This window comes from Coturnix japonica, chromosome 18 (assembly GCF_054131305.1).
Source record: "Coturnix japonica strain WE chromosome 18, WE-NBRP24, whole genome shotgun sequence".
NCBI classification, from domain to species: domain Eukaryota; kingdom Metazoa; phylum Chordata; class Aves; order Galliformes; family Phasianidae; genus Coturnix; species Coturnix japonica.
Window position 1 is genome coordinate 10,906,877 of NC_140680.1, and position 17,869 is coordinate 10,924,745.

At 56.4% G+C, this 17,869-nt stretch overlaps 2 protein-coding genes across 7 annotated transcripts; both read left to right on the forward strand.

Annotated features, from left to right (window-relative positions):
* The first annotated feature begins 312 nt into the window (after positions 1-312).
* Positions 313-2,575, forward strand: LOC107320469 (alpha-2Db adrenergic receptor-like). Its single transcript, XM_015876372.3, has one exon. The coding sequence runs from the start codon at positions 550-552 to the stop codon at positions 1,582-1,584; it is 1,035 nt and encodes a 344-aa protein (XP_015731858.2). The 5' UTR covers positions 313-549; the 3' UTR covers positions 1,585-2,575.
* Positions 2,576-3,957: 1,382 nt separating this feature from the next.
* GRK6 (G protein-coupled receptor kinase 6) lies at positions 3,958-17,869 on the forward strand. Of its 6 annotated transcripts, none has more exons than XM_015876288.2 (16): positions 3,958-4,061; positions 6,314-6,409; positions 8,763-8,875; positions 9,187-9,264; positions 9,468-9,568; positions 10,863-10,955; positions 11,267-11,330; positions 11,873-12,013; positions 12,584-12,774; positions 13,324-13,361; positions 13,485-13,574; positions 13,678-13,886; positions 14,155-14,292; positions 14,595-14,732; positions 14,928-15,062; positions 15,821-17,869. In XM_015876288.2, exons 1-16 carry the CDS (start codon positions 4,010-4,012, stop codon positions 15,824-15,826), a joined length of 1,683 nt encoding a protein of 560 aa, XP_015731774.2. In that variant the 5' UTR covers positions 3,958-4,009; the 3' UTR covers positions 15,827-17,869. The 6 variants fall into 6 exon arrangements, with proteins under 6 accessions (XP_015731774.2, XP_015731773.2, XP_085375354.1 ...); XM_015876287.2 differs by having other exon boundaries at positions 16,475-17,869; XM_085519228.1 differs by lacking the exon at positions 10,863-10,955 and having other exon boundaries at positions 16,475-17,869.

The following is a 17,869-nucleotide window of genomic DNA, read 5'->3' on the forward strand; positions in this document are numbered from 1 at the left end:
AGTTTGCCATTGCTCTGCTGGCAGCATCGCTGCAACTTATCCCTGGGGAGCTGAGCTGCAGGGATGAGGTCGGTGCCACTCCACTCCATGTCATGGCAGAGAATAATAGCTGGGGCTCAGCGGGATGCTGGCTTGGCACAGCATTACACCACAGTGCCCCAACACCACGGTGGAAGCTCACCTGCCGCAGTGACCCCGGCAGGAGCCCTTTAAGCATTGGCTACAACCACTTCTCCCACTGCCCACAGATGCTTGGGCTCCTGCCAGAGATAGCGGCCGTCCCTCCCTCCCTGCTTCCCGCCCTCCCTCCTCCCTGGGGCTGGGACGAGTGAGCAGGGCTGCAGCAGAGCCACGGTGCAGCCGCTGCACGGAGGGCACGAAGGCAGCAGTGAGGGAGACACCGGGTTGGTCCCATCGCACCGGGTCAGCTCGGGAGCAGCTGCAGCGGTCGGGGTGATGGAACTGTCAAGCAGCAAGAAGCGGCGGTGAGCAGGGCGTGCGCGGGGGGCAGCCCCATGGGGATTCGGTCACCGGAGGGGCCGGTGGAGCATGGAGGCTGCCGTCACCCTGCCCAACACCTCCGGTAACGGCAGCCAGGACAGCAGCCCCCCGCACTCGCCGGTGGCCACCGGGCTCATCCTGCTGGCCGTGCTCATTGTGCTGCTGGCCACGCTGGTGGGCAACGTGCTGGTGGTGGCAGCCGTGTCCACCAGCCGGGCCCTGCGCGCCCCGCAGAACCTCTTCCTGGTGTCCCTGGCCTCTGCGGACATCCTGGTTGCCGTCCTCATCCTGCCCTTCTCGTTGGCCAAGGAGGTGATGGGCTACTGGTACTTCGGCAGCCTGTGGTGCAGCCTCTACCTGGCGCTGGATGTGCTGCTGTGCACAGCCTCCATTGGGCACCTCTGTGCCATCAGCCTGGACCGCTACTGGGCCGTCACGCGGGCGGCACGGCTCAACCTGCGGCGCAGCCCTGGCCGCGTCAAGGGGATGATCGGGGCGGTGTGGGCCGCGGCCACGCTGGTGGCATTACCGCCTCTGTTCAAGGCCCGGCCGCGGGCACGGCAGTGCGAGCTAATCGAAGAGACGTGGTACGTGCTGGCCTCCTGCGTCGCCTCCTTCTTCGCCCCGTGCCTCGTCATGGTCACCGTCTACTGCCGCATCTACCGCCTCACCACGCGCCGCAGTGCCGCCATGCTCGCCGCCCGCCGTGGCTCAGCCCCGTGTCCCGGGGATGACAGGAGGGTGTCATGGGCCGCAGCACCGAACCGGCGGCACCGCAGCCAGCACCAGAGCGTGTCGCTGTGCCGGCGCCGGTTACTGCGGGTGCGGGAGAGGCGCTTCACCATCGTGCTGGCCGTGGTGATGGGGGCCTTCGTGCTCTGCTGGTTCCCCTTCTTCTTCACCTACAGCCTGGAGGCCGTGTGTGGGGAGGGGTGCCGCGTCTCCAAGCCCCTCTTCAGCTTCTTCTTCTGGATCGGGTACTGCAACAGCAGCCTCAACCCCATCATCTACACCGTCTTCAACAGGGACTTCCGTGCCGCGTTCCGCAGACTGCTGGCTGCCCTGGTCCGTCACGGCTCATAGGGACCCCCGTGAGCAGCTACCCCAGTGCACTGTGACAGAGATGGGGGATGGAGGGCTGTGCTGCTGGGTCTGAACTCGAGGTACTTCCAGAAGCGCAGGGTTTTGCAGGGAGATGAATTAAAAACAAGGCGGAATTGCACACCCAGGGCTGGTGTCTGCATCCCAGGAGCTCTAAGCTCTGCTCCTCTCCCAGGTCACCCCATCTACCCCCACTGTCTCTTGCAGCCATGGGTGACTTCTCAGTGGTGATGCCTCCATTGAGTGCCAGCAATCTGTGCCACCCCACCTTGGCTGGATTTGCTGGTGACCGAGCCAGCTCTCCTGCGTGCACATGGCCCTGAGTATCTTCTGGCACAAAGCACAGAGACAGACCCTGCGGCTGCTGCAGGACCAAAGGCCCAGATGGCAACATCACGGCCACTGGGCTGAGCTGCCTGTGTCCTGCAGCACCCCAGCACAGCCCAGTGCCTTTGCTGGGGCTCTCCGGGCTGTGCCCCCCCAGGGTAATCTATGCCATGCTGCAGGAGTACCGGGGATGCCCCATAACCTGCTTGGGGCTTTAAGAAGAGACATTGTGTAGGAGATGTTTCCACATGGAAACACAGGGCATGAGGGGCAGGGGGCAACTGTAGGGTGAAGACCGAGGGCAACCACATCCTCAGCTCCAGGCAGGGCAGGCCAGGCCCGCTGCTCCACACAGACACGCAGGGGTCAGAGGAGGCTCGGCTTCTCCAGCTTCACAGCTCAAAATAGAAAAACTCAAAACATTAAACTTTTGCTTGGCTAAAAACAGCCACCGGCGCCTGGGAGCCGGAGCCCGAGGAACGCCGGCCCCGGGCCAGCCCTGGGGTGCAGCAAGGGATGCGTGGCCCCTGTCAGGGCATGGCATGGCCCCACTCCCCATGGGGATGCTGTGGGACAGTCCCAGCACTGGCCCTGCTGCGGAAGAAGCTGCCCTATCGGCACCGCCTGCTTCCCTCCCACAGCCAGCCTTAAGTCTTTGCACAATTAAACAGCACTTTGCATCTAAAAATACCCACGATGGGGGCACGGCTGGTTCAGCTGGGGAGTGACGCTTAGTAACCCACTGTGATGGCCTGGACAGGTTGCTCTGTCCCTTTGCATTCAGGGTGCACAAAGCCTTTATCCCCAGCAGCATCACCCTTATTGCTGCTCAGCTGCTGGGAGGGCTCCCCTGCGAGCACTGATTATCCCTGCCTCCATGTATTACTTGCGCTCGCTGGAGCTGAATTGCCTGCTGTATTTTCAGGCTGTTTCTCACATTTGTCCAGATTAGTTTGAAGGAGCGTGGGTTTGCAGAGCTCTCCTGCAGCCTCAGCTCCTCTGCAGAGCACAAAGCACAGCTCCAGCTCCACCAGCAGCAGGACATCAATGCAAAACACCATTGAGGAGGAAACAAAGCTGCTGCCTATGGGATGCACGTGCACACAGATGCATGCAGTGCTGCTGTGTTGGAGGCTCAGTTTAGGTGTTTAAAAGCAGAACAGCTCTGGAAGGGGGATGCTCGGTGTGAGCTGACCTGGGGAAAGCCACCATTGCTCCTGGTTATGGCTGCATGGACCCAATGATGCAACGTCTGATCCCCAGCAGATGCTGCTGGACCGCAGGCAGCACAAATTGCACCGGCAGAGCGCTCACATCATGCCTTATTATCGGGGAGATAATGAGAACAGGAACTGGCTCCTTCCTGCTGCTGGCAGGGCGGGCTGGGCCGGGCTCCAGAGCTGCAGGGAGGCGGCCATGGGGGGGGGGGGCAGACAAGGAGGACACAGGGACTGCCCACAGAGTGTGAGTGATGGGGGCAGAGCGGCAGGAGCGGCCACAGAGCGGCCTTAATTCGGACTGAGCCCATGGCTGATGGATGAGCACCGAGATAACACCCGCAACGACAAAGTAAAACAATGAGCTCTGAGCCCGGCCCAGCACTGCATTATAACCAGCCCCTTGACCCCGCCCCCTAAGCAACGCTCCTATCATGGCCCAGCCCGCCGAAGAGTGGCAGCTCTACAATCCAATCAGAAACTACAGTAAGCGGGATCTCAGCGTGGTGGGCGCGGTTATATCTTGTCCAATCCTTGCTCGGCTCAGCGGTGCGCTCTCTGACTGACAGCTCCTCCACCAATCAGCACCCGGACAGCGCTCCGCCAATAGGCGCCGCGTGACGCGCTCTTCCCTCTCTCCGTCCCGCCCCCTCCCAGGGCAGCGGCGCGGCGGAGGGGGCGAGGCTTCCTGAGGGGGGCGCCGAACCAATGGGAGCGCGGCGCGGGAGGAGCGTGCGCAGCCATTGGTGGGTTGGGCCGAGGGGGGCGGGGCGTGGCGGCGGCGGCGGCAGTGGGGGGGGGGGGGGGCGGCGGGGCTGGATCGGAGCGGAGCCGGGCGGGAGGTGGAGGAGCCGCCCGGGCTCATGGAGCTGGAGAATATCGTCGCCAACACCGTGCTGTTAAAGGCTCGGGAAGGTGAGCGGGGACCGAGCAGCGGGGGAAGGCACGGCCCGGGGTAGGGAGGGCCGCGCTCAGTGCTGGGCCGGGGGTCAAGGCCTGCTTCAATACAACCTGTGTCAGTGCGGGGCCTGGAGCGGGGCAGGGCCGGGTGGTGATGGGGGGATGTGGGGGGATATGGGGGATGTGGGGCCGGGAGCTGAGCTCACATAGAGGGACTGGGATTGAACCGGGAGCTCCGTCATACGGCACTATGGGGTCGGGATCCAGCAGAGTAATGCGTTAGATCATATGAAGGTGTTGCTGTGCAGCTGGCCGGGCTGATGGTTCCTGAGCCCAAGGGACTTAAATCCAGTTCGAGGGGTTTGGAGATTAAATTTGTGGGAGCAAAGAGCGTTGAAATGAAATTTCCCTGGGCAGAGAGTGTTCTGAACTGCTCAGAAATCAGACTTGGGTCGGATACTTCAGGCGTGGAGGTTTTCAAGCAGTGAGAGGGAAATCCAGCTGTTGTTGTGGTTTAGTTGAAGCCAAACCTGGACAAAACCAAAGAGCAGCACGTGAAACTTCAGGACATGAAACTCCTCCTGACACACGGAGCAGCTCCTGCAGCGCTGTGCTTGAAGTGGGGCTGTGTGAGAGGTGTGGCACAGCTGCTGCCCTGCTTTAGGGTGCTCCTCTCTGCCTTGATGGAGAGCACCCGGTGCGATAAGGCCCATGCACACGCCTGTGCTCAGTGTGTGCCATCAAGGTGTGGGCAGCAGGATGGTGATTTCCCATGGGAGGATCTTTCCCCTGTTCCTTTTGTCGTCTGGCTTGTGGCAGATGGGATGTGACCGGCCCCAGAACTGTGACAAGCTCAGGGTCAGGTCTGCCTTCCTATGTCCTCAAATGGAGGGTTGCTGTGTGCTGCTGGGACAGGGCTGCATGGGGAGCAGGTCTGCACTCAGCTGCTCACTGCATTGCACTCCTCATCCTCAGTGTGTCATGGGACATAACTCTGCCTTCTCCTACACGTTCATGGAGGGTGCCTACACTCCTGTGCTCTCACCTACGGGTTGTCCCCGTCCTTGTTTGTGGCTGGGAGCTGTGGCTGACAAGGTGTCGGCGCTGCTGGTTTCTTCCACCCCTGCTTACCCTTGAGTCACTTCCTTCCTGAGTTTGAACAATCGTGCAGCCCAGCTGCCACGGGGGGCAGATGCAGCACAGCCACCCAGCGGTGCCAGGGCTTATGGCTGCAGCCACCCCGTCCCATCCCACCCCACTTACACGCCTGTAGTGTAGGTGCTAGAAACCCAGTGTGTGGGTGCAGGGAACGTCTGAGGGCCGAATCACATCTGTGGTGGAGGAAAGCGTTATGAAACTGTTTCTCAAGAGCTGGATAAATGGCATTCTACAATGATTTCAGAGTGCTGTGCCTTTGGCCCAACTCAGCAGCAAAGTTTAATGCGTTTCCAGAGTCAGGGGGGAGTTTTTGTGTTTGTTGGCACTGAGCAGGAGGAGCACGATCCCTAGAGGTTGGCTGATGTGAGCAATCAGGCATGCAAGTATTCCAGTACTCGGGGTTTGCTATGATGTAAATTTTTTTGGTCTATCTAGGAGCTTTCCCACCCTTTCCTACAGCATTGGGCATTTACTCCAGCACCTGAAGATGGAATAATATCTAGTTGTCGGATCTTGCTTTTCTGAGGCTGGCTTATCTCTGTAGAACAGTGGGAGTGTCCCCACTTCACAGGTGGGAAACTGAAGCGATGAGCCTGGGGCAGTGCGGTGAGTTGTCTGTGGAGCTGGGATTAGAGCAGGAATTCCTGTCTTCCAGCTTCGTGTCCTTTCTCTGAGAGCCCCTCCCTGCAGTAAGCAATCAGTCTGGAATGAGTAGGTGGCATGAATCTTAACTACAGCAAGAAACTGGCAGTGAAGAGCTTCACACCAAGCACCTTGGCCTCAAAAGGGCCTGGGAGCCAAGGCACAGAGCAACCTGTGGCTGTAGGCACTCCTCCCTCTACTGTGTTTTTCCCATCTTAAATATGAATGACTGAAATGTCCAGAGGAAAGACCTTACTGTCATTGCTTTGTTCTGCCTTTTGAACAGCCGGAGCAGTCAGTCCTTCCATTTCCTCTGGCGGTCAGCTGAGGCTCCAGCATTCCTGTCCTTCGGGCTGGCAGGCAGTGATACCTCTTGGTGCTGCCCAGGCTCCTGGTGCAACAAGATTCATCTTCAGTCGGACATCCCTCATTCATAACTCATCCTACTAAATTTGTGTGCCCTGCAGGTGGAGGTGGAAACCGGAAAGGCAAGAGTAAGAAATGGCGCCAGATGCTGCAGTTCCCACACATCAGCCTCTGCGAGGATCTTCGACAAGCCCTTGGTGAGCAGCAGGGCTGTGCTGGGCTGTGGGGCAGGCGTGTGGCTGTGACCTGTCAGATCACAGGTTGTCTGAATGCAGGTGAGCCGTGGGAGGGTCAGAGATGGGTAATAATGCACAAGTCCTGGCCAAGAGCACACAATTTAGAGTGCAGGGAAGGAACAGTGGGCAGGTAAGTCATAGCTGCGTGGCATTTGCTGTTGGTGTACCCACAAACCTTCTAGATGGTGAGAAGATTCAGTAGAGACATATGCATCCTTCTCTGCACAAACAAAGCTGCCCATTGCTGTGAGCATTGCTCAGGAGTGCCTTTGCATAAATTCCAAATGTCCTGCTAACATCTTCCTGTTTCCTTGGCTGATGTCCAGCCCTGTGCTGCAGACCTCAGCTTCTAAAACTAAAGCAGCAACTTTACTTGAGCAGGATTGGGTTCTTGCTGTGCAGTATGGATGAGGGTTGTACGGCTGAGTAGGGCTTGGTCTATGATTTTAATTCTGCACTTTGTACTCTTCGTGATTTTAATGTTTGTGCAGCAGGTTTGGTCCTGACATCGTATAAGGTTGTTTGAGGAGTTGACTTGTAAGGTGAGAGTGATCTGCTTTCTGGGAGGGGGAGAGCTTGTTTAAGTTGTCACTCCATATTCATCTGCCAGCTGGAGAGTGGCACAGTGTTGACTTTGTTTCAGAGCAGCACCAAGCTGACTGGGTTTGGGATGTGTCTGCAACCCCAGTCCCAAGTTCTGCACTGTGCAGGTGTTCCAGGTCCTGGTACAAGGTCCTGGAAGTCACTCAAAGTGGTTCCATTTGAAGGCACATGGGACCACAGCACTTGAAATAACAACCTCCATCATCCAGATTATAACTTCCAAGCCCACAGCACCCAGTTCAGCTGCTTTGTGCTGGGCACCGTCTCCCTGACTCTTTCCACAGCCATTGCAGTCAGCTGGAAACTGCAGCCATGATACTGGGACATGCTGCCTCACTGGAGCAGGTCCTGAGCACTGAGTTGCTTCTGGCATGGGCTGTCCCCTTCACAGCCACCCTTCTGTAGGTGTCATGATCTGTTTCCCAGCATTGATGTTCGTCTTTGTTATGCTGTCCATTTGCTGGTGATGAATGCTGTACTCCATCTCCATTGTCCCACTGTCCTGTGATGCTGTGGAGGTGCCTCCCAGCCTCTGCTGGCACCGCTCGTGCCCAGTTCCCCTTGCAGAGCCATGATGGCAGTGCTCTTGCAGGTGGTGGCTGCCTTGTTTGGATTCCCTCCAGGGGAGGCATCCCCAGTTCCTATGTGCTGGTGGCTTTGCTGTCCCCTGGCAGACAGACAGTGGTGTGTTCAGTTCCTGTTACAGAGGCTGAGGAGGGTCTCCAGTGTGGTGGTGCTGCTGCAGAATCAGGTTTATGTGCCCTGATTGCAGAGAGCAGCCTAGTGTGTGCCTGGGCAGCAGCAAGGTGACCAAAACCCCCATTCTTGCTGTCAGCAAGCTCCCATCCTCTACAGCAGTGGGGAACTCCTTCCCCTGCAAATAAGTAAACCAGCTGGGGCAGCCAGGCTGGTGAAGCAGCCCCCACCCTCACCTCAGCGTGGCCCCTCCATGCTTGTGCACCACCAGGAAGCCACAGCTTCCTCAGGAGAAGCTGCTGTATGGTGGGGGGAAGCCATCAGCATCAAGGAGCACAAAGACCCCGGGCAAGGTGAGGCATAGAACTGGAAGCGCTTTGGATAGTCAGAGGTGTTTGTGCCTGGTTCATAAGACTTTGGGAAGATGGATAGGAAGAATCATCAGGGGAAACCAAGTTCCAGGGGGGCACTGGGACCTGACTGCAGATAGGTGGCTGTTCCATGGAGCAGGGACGTGTGATGGTGATGTGCAGCATTAATGGGACATGGCTGGAAATGGTTCCCCCCACGTTGGCGCCGCTGCTTTCAGCAGGCTTTGTGAAGCAGAGTGATTTGTGAGAGTCATCAGAGCAGCCCTTGGCCTGGGAGTTCTGCTTTAAAACAAGTTCAGTGCGTTCCATAGGGCCCAGGGAAAGTTATGTATCCGGTCACCATGGAGAGGAGGATCAAGAAGAAAACCTCTAGCCAAGCAGGAGATACTGAGATCCACTGCTCAAAACAAGATGGGGATATTGCACGGAAGACCAGTTCAAATCTCCGTTAGGGAAAACCTTCCATAAAGGGTCATAAAAGCTCAGCCTGTGGCCTCTTGTCTCAGCTGGGTGCATTTTTGTTTCCTGGGAGCCTCAGGCTGGTGGAGCCCCTGAGCGGCCAGAAGGTTCACTGCTGCCTAGTGCCGGGAGGAGGGCTGCAGCTGCTCCGTGGGGCTGACAGTGTGTGATCTCCACGTTTGCAGAGCGAGACTACCACAGCCTGTGTGAGAAGCAGCCCATCGGGCGGATGCTGTTTCGGCAGTTCTGTGAGACACGGCCTGAGTTGTCACGCTGCGTCAAGTTCCTGGATGCTGTGGTAAGAGCAAAGCGTGTCAGCCTTCCTTGGGAAGGCAGGGATGTTCATGGCATCCTGGGCACGGTTCAGTTGGCTCTGGGTGTCCAAGCTATTGCCAGGTACTTCTGGGCAAGGAAGTTTTCCTGTGAGTTGCAGTTTCTCAGAGATAGGGCTGGGCCTTTGCTTAGGGAGGTGTTTGCCAGAGATCTGGTTCTCCAGGAAGGCACAGGGTTGTGGTACCTGGGCAGGGTGTTGCTGCTGTGCAGCTGTTGCCTGGTAGCAGGGCCTGGTTCCCAGCTGGGCCTGCCCCTCACCATGTTTGCTTTTTGCAGGCTGGGTACGAAGTGGCTCCAGATGAGAAGAGGAAGGAATGCGGGCAGCAACTGATTGAAAAGTACTTGAAGCCAAAGGTGAGTGAGAGGGCTGTGTGTGCTGCCTGCAGTAGTAGAACAGCCAACAGTTGTCATTACCCGTGTCCTGCTGCAGTGCTGGACAGGATCATGAGGGCAAAGTCCACCTTATCCTGAAGCAGATGAGCATCTGTGTGCTGCTCCTGTGGCTTCCCCTTCCTGACAGGCTCTGCCCCCCACTGACTCAGTCCCTTTGTCCCCAGAGTGAGGACCATGTGCCTGAAGTCCCCTCCCAGCTGGTGGATGCCTGTTGTGAGAGGCTGGAGCAGGAACCTTGCAAGGAGCTCTTCAAGGAATCCACTAAGTGAGTTGGAGGGCTGGGGCAACCCTGCAGCTGCATCACAACACAGTGCTGGTTGCTGCAGGCAGCTCGCCTCATCCACTCCCTTCCTGTAGGACATTAAAGACTGATGCCAGGGCTGGGGCTGTGCAGGATGGGACCTAGGTATTTTGGGGCTAGCAATGTGCAACACAGTTCCAGGAATCCAAGGAGTTCCCATGGGCTCTGGGAGCCACAAGCTGCTGCAGAAACCTTTGTCAGTCAGTTTATCATGGGTCTGAACTGCCATTTGGGAAGATACCATTCCAAGGAAGCCTCAGAGGCTGGCCGTGCTATTCCTAGTTTTGTGCCTGGATCTGGTGGGCACCCATTGTGTAGAGCTGACTGCAGCAGTTTAAGTGCCAGCTGTCCTCTCCTGCTGGCCACAGATGTGGCTGTTGTGGCTAGATCATGGTAGCTGTTGCTACAGCAATCTAAGGTCACTTCTGTTCCCTGAGCTCATCACAGAAAGTGTTCGAGGTCACGGCTCCTGGTGTGAAGAGGAAGCTGTTAGGCAAACCGGGCTTACAGCCCCCACCCCCCTGAGAACAGTAGCAGCAGCACATTGCCTAATCGAGTGCAGGGCTGTGGCAATGAGTTTGCTGCAGTCTTCTGGGGAACGTTAGCTCTGTGTGTGGTAACTGGTGTCGTCTGAATGCAGAGCCTCCGGGCTGGGCCCTGCCTTCTCTTGGCAGGCTCTGAAAGAGGAAGAGCCCATCCGCTTCGCCTTGATGCATGTCTCCAGTCTAGACGCTAAGTCTAAGGCTTTCTATTCCGCTGGGCAGGCCTGGCACCAGTCTCTGAGGCAGTTAGCTCTCAGGCAGGATCCCTTGTGGCCTTTTGTGCTGGATATTCATCTGAAACTGAACAACTCAGTGCCTGGTACTGAATGTTGCTAGTAGCTTTCAGAAACTGATTACAGTCTTGTGCATGCATTTGCCCAGTGAGGGGCAATTGCAAAGAGTCCTATCGCCCCCCTTTGTCCCACAGCCACGGCTGCTGCTGGGAGGCCACAATTATCAGTGCCAGTCCCACAGAAGGCAGTCCCAGGGTGCTGCCTTCGTCACAGTTGTGCCTCCAACGCACCTTCCTTTTGGATCAAGACTTAGCACAGAGGGTGGGCTTTAGTGCCAGGTCTGTGCAGGGTGCGTGGGTGATTCAGTGCAGCACGGTGCTGGGTGAGGGGATGGCAAAGCCACGGGGCTCCTGGGGCTCCTCACCTCCTGCTCTGTGGCTGTGAGCAGCTCTCAGCTGCCTTGCTGGCTCTGTTCTCTCTTAGGCTTATCCACGACTACCTGAGTGTGGCTCCCTTTGCTGACTACCTCGACAGCTTGTACTTCAACCGCTTCCTGCAGTGGAAATGGCTGGAACGGTAACATCCTGTGGCATCTCTGGGAGACCTGCATCCTGCAGCACTTGGGCTGCCTGAGGGGTCCCTTGAGCTCCTCCCCTGCTGGGACATGGGCCTGGCATTTGTAGTTCCTTTCCTTCATGGACCTCTGTTGGCACAAGGAGCCTCTACCGGCTGCCGTACCCTTGCTTGCTTGCAGGGAAGCAGGTTCTGCTTGAACAGGGGTTTCACAGTGACCCACAGACTCTCATGCCAGGGTGTGGGGATGGTTTGAGTTTCAGCCTCTGTTCTTTTCCTGTTTCCATCTCACAACAGTTTCCTTTACTCCATAGGCAGCCGGTGACCAAAAACACTTTCCGCCAATACCGTGTGCTAGGCAAGGGTGGTTTTGGAGAGGTGAGTGGCCAGCATTTCCTCTGTATTTAGGGTGGGTAGGCGGGGTGCTGCAAGCTGCTCCAGCACATGGAGGCAGGTGCTTCTGGCTGTGGAATTTTTCTGAGATGTTCGTCTGGGCTCTGTGCCGGACACTTCTTTGGGCATTGCATTATCTCAGTTCCCTTCTGATAGACTAGAGCTCCCATCTTGCAGACATGGGAGGTGCAGAAGGTGGTTGCACAGAGTAGGCAGCATGTATTTTGTGGTGCCTGGGTTGAGAATAATTGTCTCCCCAGTCTCTTGACAGAGCGAACAGCAGTCCTGAAAACTGCTGGTCTTTCAGGCTTCCTTTTGTTTCTAGAGTGGCCTTCAGTTTTTGCAGGCTCCAGTCTGTGACACCTTGAGATGTTGCTATTCCTTGTGTCTTTGTGGTTCTTGCTCACCTCAGGATGGGGCTGAAACCAGGACAATCTTCACCTTTCTGTGTCTCACTCCAAGAGGAGAACCTAGACCCACACTGGAAACAGCAGTGGGAAGGTGCTGAGCCTTGTCTCCCACTCCAGGTTTGTGCCTGCCAAGTGCGTGCCACAGGGAAGATGTATGCCTGCAAGAAACTGGAGAAGAAACGGATCAAAAAGCGGAAGGGAGAAGCCATGGCCCTGAATGAGAAACAGATCCTGGAAAAAGTGAACAGTAGGTTTGTAGTAAGTACATAGGAATTGCTCTCACTTTGCTGCAGTGGTTGATTCTTCCCACAACCAGCTGGCCTGGCTTTTCTGTGCTACTCACGCTGTGTGGAAAGGCAGGAGCAGACCCTGCCTATGGAGCAGGGTCCTGGTCACCAGGCTGGGGTCTGGCAGGACCTCCCACTGCCTCCACAAAATGACCTTAAATGCCTCCAGACTGCCAAATGGGCTGTGTGGTGGATGGCTCTCTCCCTGGCTGTGCAGAGGTGTGAACAGTCCAAAACCTCCTGCTACAAAAGATTCATCAAATGGTGCCCCAGGGTTGCTGCTGGGTGCTTCTTGCCCCCAAAGGGGAGCAGTTCTGGCTCAGGGAGATGAGCATCCTTCCTGTCTGAGGAAAGCTCTGGTGTAAAGGGGCTACTGGGTACTTCCAGATCCTCCCCGGGTTTGAAATCCACTGTTCCCTCTACAAAAGCCCATCCTGTTGCTGCCCATATCCTGGCTTCTTGGGTGGCAGTGCCCATCAGAATGTGGGTGCCTCCCTCTTCCAGCTGTGTCTTCTAACAGCCTTTCTGCCCTGAATTGCAGGTGAGCTTAGCCTATGCATATGAAACTAAAGATGCTCTCTGCCTAGTGCTGACCCTCATGAATGGAGGGGACCTCAAGTTCCATATCTACCACATGGGAGAGGCTGGATTTGAGGAGCCCCGAGCAGCTTTTTATGCTGCTGAGATCTGCTGTGGCCTTGAGGACTTGCACCAGGAGAGGATAGTGTACAGGTATGTGCTGCCTGGCCTCAGGAGGGGCACTGGCTGCAGGTGCAAGATTATTTCTGCTGCCCTTACTAGCACAGCCGGGATTGTCTGCTCAAGAAAATAAGCTTGTGCTTGAAAGCAGCATAGAGCTGGGTAAGAGGAGATCAGGAACAGAAAGCTGATCTCAAAGGAGACGCAGAAAAAGGCATAGCTTAGCTACCTTGTGCTGGTGAAAGATTACTAATAGGATGCGAGTGCTTGTGATTGCCTCGGGAAATGCACTTGGGTGTTCAACTTCACAGCCAGTATTGACGCTCTGCTCCTCTCTTGTGTGGCCTACCTTATCTGGAGTTCTGCACCTGAGAAGAAGGAAGTAAACGCGGGCTCAGTGCCTCCTGGTGGAGGGCTGAAGGTTGTTCTGCCTGGGAGGGGGACCTTACAGGGCTAATTCCAGGATGGAGTCTGCCTACAGCAGGGCTTTGCATCCCTCTGCTGTTTACCTGTGACTTCTTGAGATCTCACCAATCCCAGTGTCCTTTGCTTTCATTGCTGATCAAGTCTCTTCCTTCCTAGGGATCTGAAGCCTGAGAACATACTACTGGATGATCATGGTGAGTGCGGAGCCTAGGTCCTTTTCCCTTCTTGTGCTTGAATCAGAGTTGCTCCGAGTTCTTGGCAGCTTCAGTTATCGTCTCATGACTTTGATTTGTTATCTTTTGCCCTCCTCCTTGCAGGTCACATTCGTATCTCAGATCTGGGGCTGGCTGTGCATGTGCCTGAGGGCCAAACAATCAAGGGACGTGTGGGAACAGTTGGCTACATGGGTAAGAAGTGATCCTGGTTTAATTAAAAAGTAGCCTCTGACTCCACTGCACTGCACTGTACTCTCCCTGATCTCACATTTTTCTCACTCCTGCTTCTGTATAGCTCCAGAGGTGGTGAAGAATGAGCGCTACACATTCAGCCCAGACTGGTGGGCACTGGGCTGCCTGGTGTATGAGATGATTGAGGGACAGTCCCCCTTCCAGCAGCGCAAGAAGAAGATCAAGCGAGAGGAGGTGGAGCGGTTGGTGAAGGATGTGCAGGAGGAGTACTCGGAGAAGTTCTCGCCGTGTGCCCGCTCCCTCTGCACCATGGTAGGAGTGCAACCCTGTCCCCTATCACCTCTTTGCACACAGCAGCCAAACATCATGACTGCTCCCTGTAGAGGCACAGATAGGAATGAGGTTCCCTTGCTCTGACACTGGTAACATAGTGCAGGAGGGTCCAGAGTGCCTTAATTCCTCACTCACAGATGCCTTGTGAGCCCATGTCATTCCTGGAGACAGTGCAGGAGTCCACCAACCCCAGGGCTGCTCCTGCCCAGTATGCTCTTCCTGGCACACTGATTTCCTTGTGTTACAGCTCCTGTGCAAAGACCCTCTGGAACGCCTGGGCTGCCGAGGAGCAGGGGCTAGGGAGGTGAAGGAGCACCCTCTCTTCAAGCACCTCAACTTCCGGAGGCTGGAAGCGGGCATGCTGGATCCACCCTTCAAGCCAGATGTAAGTGCCTGTCCACCTCCTCACCTCTTCAGTCACTGTTGCTGTCAGGGTGAGAAGGAGCCCTGCACTGGCTCACCTGAGGAGGTGGGGTCCATCCCTCTTTGTTTCTGGGGCTACTGCTCTGGCCATTTACCTGAGGGTGGGCTGCTGGTCACAAGTGGGTCTTACCAGTACTCCCTGCCTGGCAGAACAGAGTTCAGGCAAGCAGGTAGAAGGGGCTCATGCTTGACCAGTATCCAAGTTATTTCAGTGAGTGTTATCACTGTGCAGCCTGGCATTAGAGCAATGTTTGTGCTGTTTAGCCCCAGGCCATCTACTGCAAGGATGTTCTGGACATCGAGCAGTTCTCCACAGTGAAAGGAGTGGAACTGGAGCCCACAGACAATGACTTCTACCAGAAGTTTGCTACAGGAAGTGTGCCCATTCCTTGGCAGAACGAGGTGGGTGGGAACTAGCATGTACACCTTTTTTGCAGGACAGGTCTTTGCCCCTGCTTGTGCTCACTGTGGCTGTGTGCAGTGTCCCACAAGGCAGGCAACAGGAACTCTGCTGTCACTGCTGCCCTTGCACTCTGCTGGGCTCTCAGTGACAGGCTTTGTGTGGCAGTTGCTGCAGCCATTTTTGCCCTCTTCCAGATGATAGAGACAGACTGTTTCAAGGAGCTGAATGTGTTTAGCACAGATGGCACAGTGCCCCCAGACCTGGACTGGAAAGGGCAGCCTTCACCACAGCCCAAGAAAGGGTTACTCCAGCGCTTCTTCAGCAGACAGGTAAGAGTGCATGCCCAGTATTTCTTGCACAGCCCTGAGCCCTCTCTCCCTGATGCAGAACGGTCAGGAAGGTGGGAATGTAGGGGCAGCAGATATGAGTCCCCCTGCTGGGCTGAATCCCAGGGCTCTTGGGAAGTCCTGTGCAAGGCTGCAAGGAACCAACCCTTGCCTGGCTGACATTCACATTGCTGCATGTTGAGGGGGCTGGTATGGAGTGTCCTGGCTAAACATGCTGCAGTTGCACAGAGTGATGCTGCTGACGGCTCTAAAATAGCAAGTCTTCTCCCTTCCTACGTGAATAATACCATCCCTGAAGAAGACCTTCATCTTGCTGTGGTCTATACAGGCTCTGGGGATCCCTTGAACACTTCTGCTAGGCCTTGAGCAGACAGAGAGAGCAGTGCTTTCTAGGGATGAGGAGAACAGAAGCATCGTGCATCTGCTGTGGGCTCGCCTGCCTGTATGTCTCCTCTGGGCCAGAACAGTATTTGCCTTCTTTCCAGGACTGGCAAAGTCTGGGCTGCTGCCTCAACAGCTGCTAGCAGCTGTGGCACTCGAGCACGGTTGGCTCTGGCCTGCCCTGGACCCATTCCCAGTCACCCAGTGCTGCCTCTGACTTCCCTGTCGAGTTCCCATTTGTGCTTAACTGTTCGTCTTGCTGGAAGACACAGCTCTTCCGTAGGCAGGCAAGACCTGCACAAGGATGGGCTGCCTCAGGCAGGGACTGAGCTGTGATTTGCCACGTTTTCTCTTTCCAGAGGTGAGCAGTCTCTCCTGGCTGCTCTGCTCAGGGAAATACCTGGTGGCCCACGGACATGGCGAGATCTGGGAAAGAGGAGTGTTATCCTTCAATGCCTGACCCCTTCCCCCAGCAGAGCACAAGCTGTTTGTTGTTCTAACTGCCCCCTGAGCCACTAATCCTGCTCCCTGCTCTTGCTGCCTTCCCCACTGTTGGGGAAGCTTTACCCTCAGCTTGAGCCAAAGCTGCCCCTATACTGCTGCAGCTGGGAGCTCTGTTCCCAGGGGGCTGCGAGAAGGCCAGGGATCCCTTCTCTCTTTGGATGTCCTGGATACATGGAAGAGTTGAGACACTGTGAAGCGTTTGGCATTGTCCCATGCTCAGGCTCCCTCCCCAGGGCTTCAGCTGCTTTCTGTGACCTGATGAGTCCAGACTAGGGCAGATTGTATGCGCTGGCACTGAGCTGTCTCCCTGGGTGCCTGTAGTCCCATCTTCCTCCCAGCTTCTGAGCCAGTCAGCTATGCACTCACAACTACGTCTGCTAGGAGCTGAGTCCCAAGGTGCAGCTTTGTTTCTCTGCCAGAGGGCAGCTGTAGACCAGGTTGTGACTGTGCTTTACCCTCTGCTTGCTGTGCTCCTCTCTCTTTCCCTCTCGTTGCCCCTCTGACTTCAGGACTGTTGTGGGAACTGCAGTGACAGTGAGGAAGAGCCGACCCGGCTGTAGAGCACAGCCTGTTCTTCTCTTGCCTCTCCGGGTGCCCAGAAGAACAACAGCCCAGCCTGAAGGACAAGGCAGCAGTGGCCCCACGAGGTGGATTTGTTTACAACTTTACATGTCTTTTTCTGAAGACCACGAGGATGGCTCCAGCGCTGGCAGCAGCACGTGGCACCTCTGGCTGTGGGTGAGCCATCGTCCCCAGGACAGAACTGGACGCTTCTGAGTGCGGCTGGGGATGGTGCTGCTGCTGCCCACCAGCTGACAACTCCCTTCTGGGGCCAAGGGCAGGAGGGAGGATTGTGCTGGTGTGGGCCAGGCTCTGTTGACACATTCCACAGTGTCGAAGTGGCACTGCAGGTTTGGTGTATATTTATATATGTCAGTCTGTACATATCACATGTCAGTTTTTAATCTATAGGTGGGGGCCTGCGCTGCCCCCACGCTGTCACAGGCACAAATGTCCTCCTATGGGGGGAATGACAGTCCCAGCTATGTACCGGGGAGTTCTGGGCAGAGGCCTTCTGTGCCTTGAGGTGCCTAAAGCATCTTTCCTGGACCTTTCTGGCCCTGCTGAGGCGTCCCTGGCTCCGGAGGAGTCCATTGCTCAGCCCTGAGGCACGGGAGAACGCTATGCCAAAGCATCTCCCTTTGCATCCTGGCAGCAGAGCAGCATCACTGCCTCATCCCTGCTTCCCTGCCTGCCGGAGCCTGCTTTCTCCTGCCTTGCCTCTCACATGCTGCCAGCTCCTGGGCACTGATCCTGGCCTCTCCAGCCTGCTGGCAGCCTGCCTTACAGCACAGCAGGACACAGCCACTCCCCCAGCACCTGCCGGAAAGCTGGACCTGAGGGATAGCCCTGCCCCTGCGTGCTGCAGGATTGCCCCAGCACAGTCACACCAGCTCGGCTGGTTTGCTGGGGATGCAGGCAGGCCCCAGTCCTGGCGTGGTTTTGGTGGCTGTGCTCTTGAGCTGTGACAGGGGACTGTGCCTTGCCCAGGGCTGTGACCAAGTGGGAGCAGGGCCAGCCCCCAGGATCCAGCAGAGCTGTGCCTGAGGGCAGGGCTTTGGTATAAGGGCCTGAGCATCCAGGGGGTCCTGTGTGCCCCCAAGGAGCTCAGCCTGGCTCTCCTGCCTCTGTCCTCCATGTCCTGTCCTGTCTTGTGCATACATGTCCCAGCTGTGTTCCTAGCAATAATTGGTCTTTGTGTGCGTGTACGTGTGTGTACGTGTGTGTGCTGCTGCCCTGTGCTCATTCTGAGCCAGGCCCCACGGCAGGGCTGAGCACCAACTTGGACCTGTGGTATCATTTGCTTGCCTTGCACTAAAGTTTGAAAGTATTTACATTTTTAA